This window comes from Plasmodium reichenowi, assembly GCF_001601855.1.
Source record: "Plasmodium reichenowi strain SY57 chromosome Unknown, whole genome shotgun sequence".
NCBI lineage: Eukaryota > Apicomplexa > Aconoidasida > Haemosporida > Plasmodiidae > Plasmodium > Plasmodium reichenowi.
Window position 1 is genome coordinate 1 of NW_017962278.1, and position 1,123 is coordinate 1,123.

General features: G+C 24.0%; 1 pseudogene across 1 annotated transcript; it reads right to left on the minus strand.

The window, feature by feature from the left end:
- Positions 1 to 401: 401 nt before the first annotated feature.
- Positions 402 to 1,123, minus strand: PRSY57_0010200C (hypothetical protein; annotated as a pseudogene; the record flags this gene model as incomplete). The annotated part of the gene is made up of 1 exon: positions 402 to 1,123. A coding segment is annotated over one exon (722 nt), but the record flags the coding sequence as incomplete, so codon positions are not given.

Sequence of the window (1,123 nt, forward strand, 5' to 3'; positions counted from 1 at the left end):
TTTTTTTTCTTTTTCTTTTTCTTTTTCTATTTGATCTCATGAATTTTTGTAATATAACTAATTCAGGAACTTCAATTGTGTGTATTAAATACTAGCACATATATATATATATATATATATATATATATACATTTTATGAATGATGAGAAAAATAAAAGTGATAAGATTTTATGAAATAAAAAAAAAAAAAAAGTTCAAATAAATAAAAGCTTTCATTTTTAATAATTACTCTTATACACATATATATATATGCATATAATTAAAACAATTTTTATTAAAGACTTTGTGAAATATATTTTTCAGCACTTATCGCATTTTATTATTATTAATATTTAAAAAAAATCTCCAGTGTGCACAGTCACATAATATATACATAAACAAAATAAATTTTTGTTTTTTCCTTATTTTCCTATATTTTTTTTTATTAATTTTTCCTTTAGCCTTGACATTTTTTTTTCCCAATTATCGGTATCATTTAATTTATTTTTATTGCTAGAATGTTTCCTATTATGTACATCATTTGAATTATACACATATCTATCTTTATCTGTGTGTTCATAATGTGTATTTTCATCATGTATTTTTTTTACAGAATAATTATTATTATTTTCATTAATATATGATCGTTTCTTATTTACATTAGAATCAATTCCATTACATCGTTTTTTTGATATATCAAAGGAGTTGAAATTTTTTATGCTTTTAAATGATGAATTTAAATCATGGTCTCTATCTCTATCTCTTTCTATATCCATATCTCTATCTCTATTTCTATCTCTTTCTCTATCTCGTTCTCTATCTATATCTCTTTCTCTATCTCGTTCTCTATCTCGTTCTCTATCTATATCTCTTTCTCTATATCTTTCTCTATCTCTTTCCATATCTCTTTCCATATCTCTATTCCTATCTCTTTCTATATCTCTGTTTCTATCTCTTTCTATGTCTCTCTCTCTATCCATATACCTATCTCTATCTCGGTCTCGATCTCTTTCTATATTTCTTTCTCTATATCTTTCTATATCTCTGTGTCTGTCAATATCTCTTAAACTTTCTCTATTCCTATTCATTTCTCTTTCTCTATCCTATTTCTTTCTCTTCTCCCTTTCTCTCTCCCTTTCCCTTT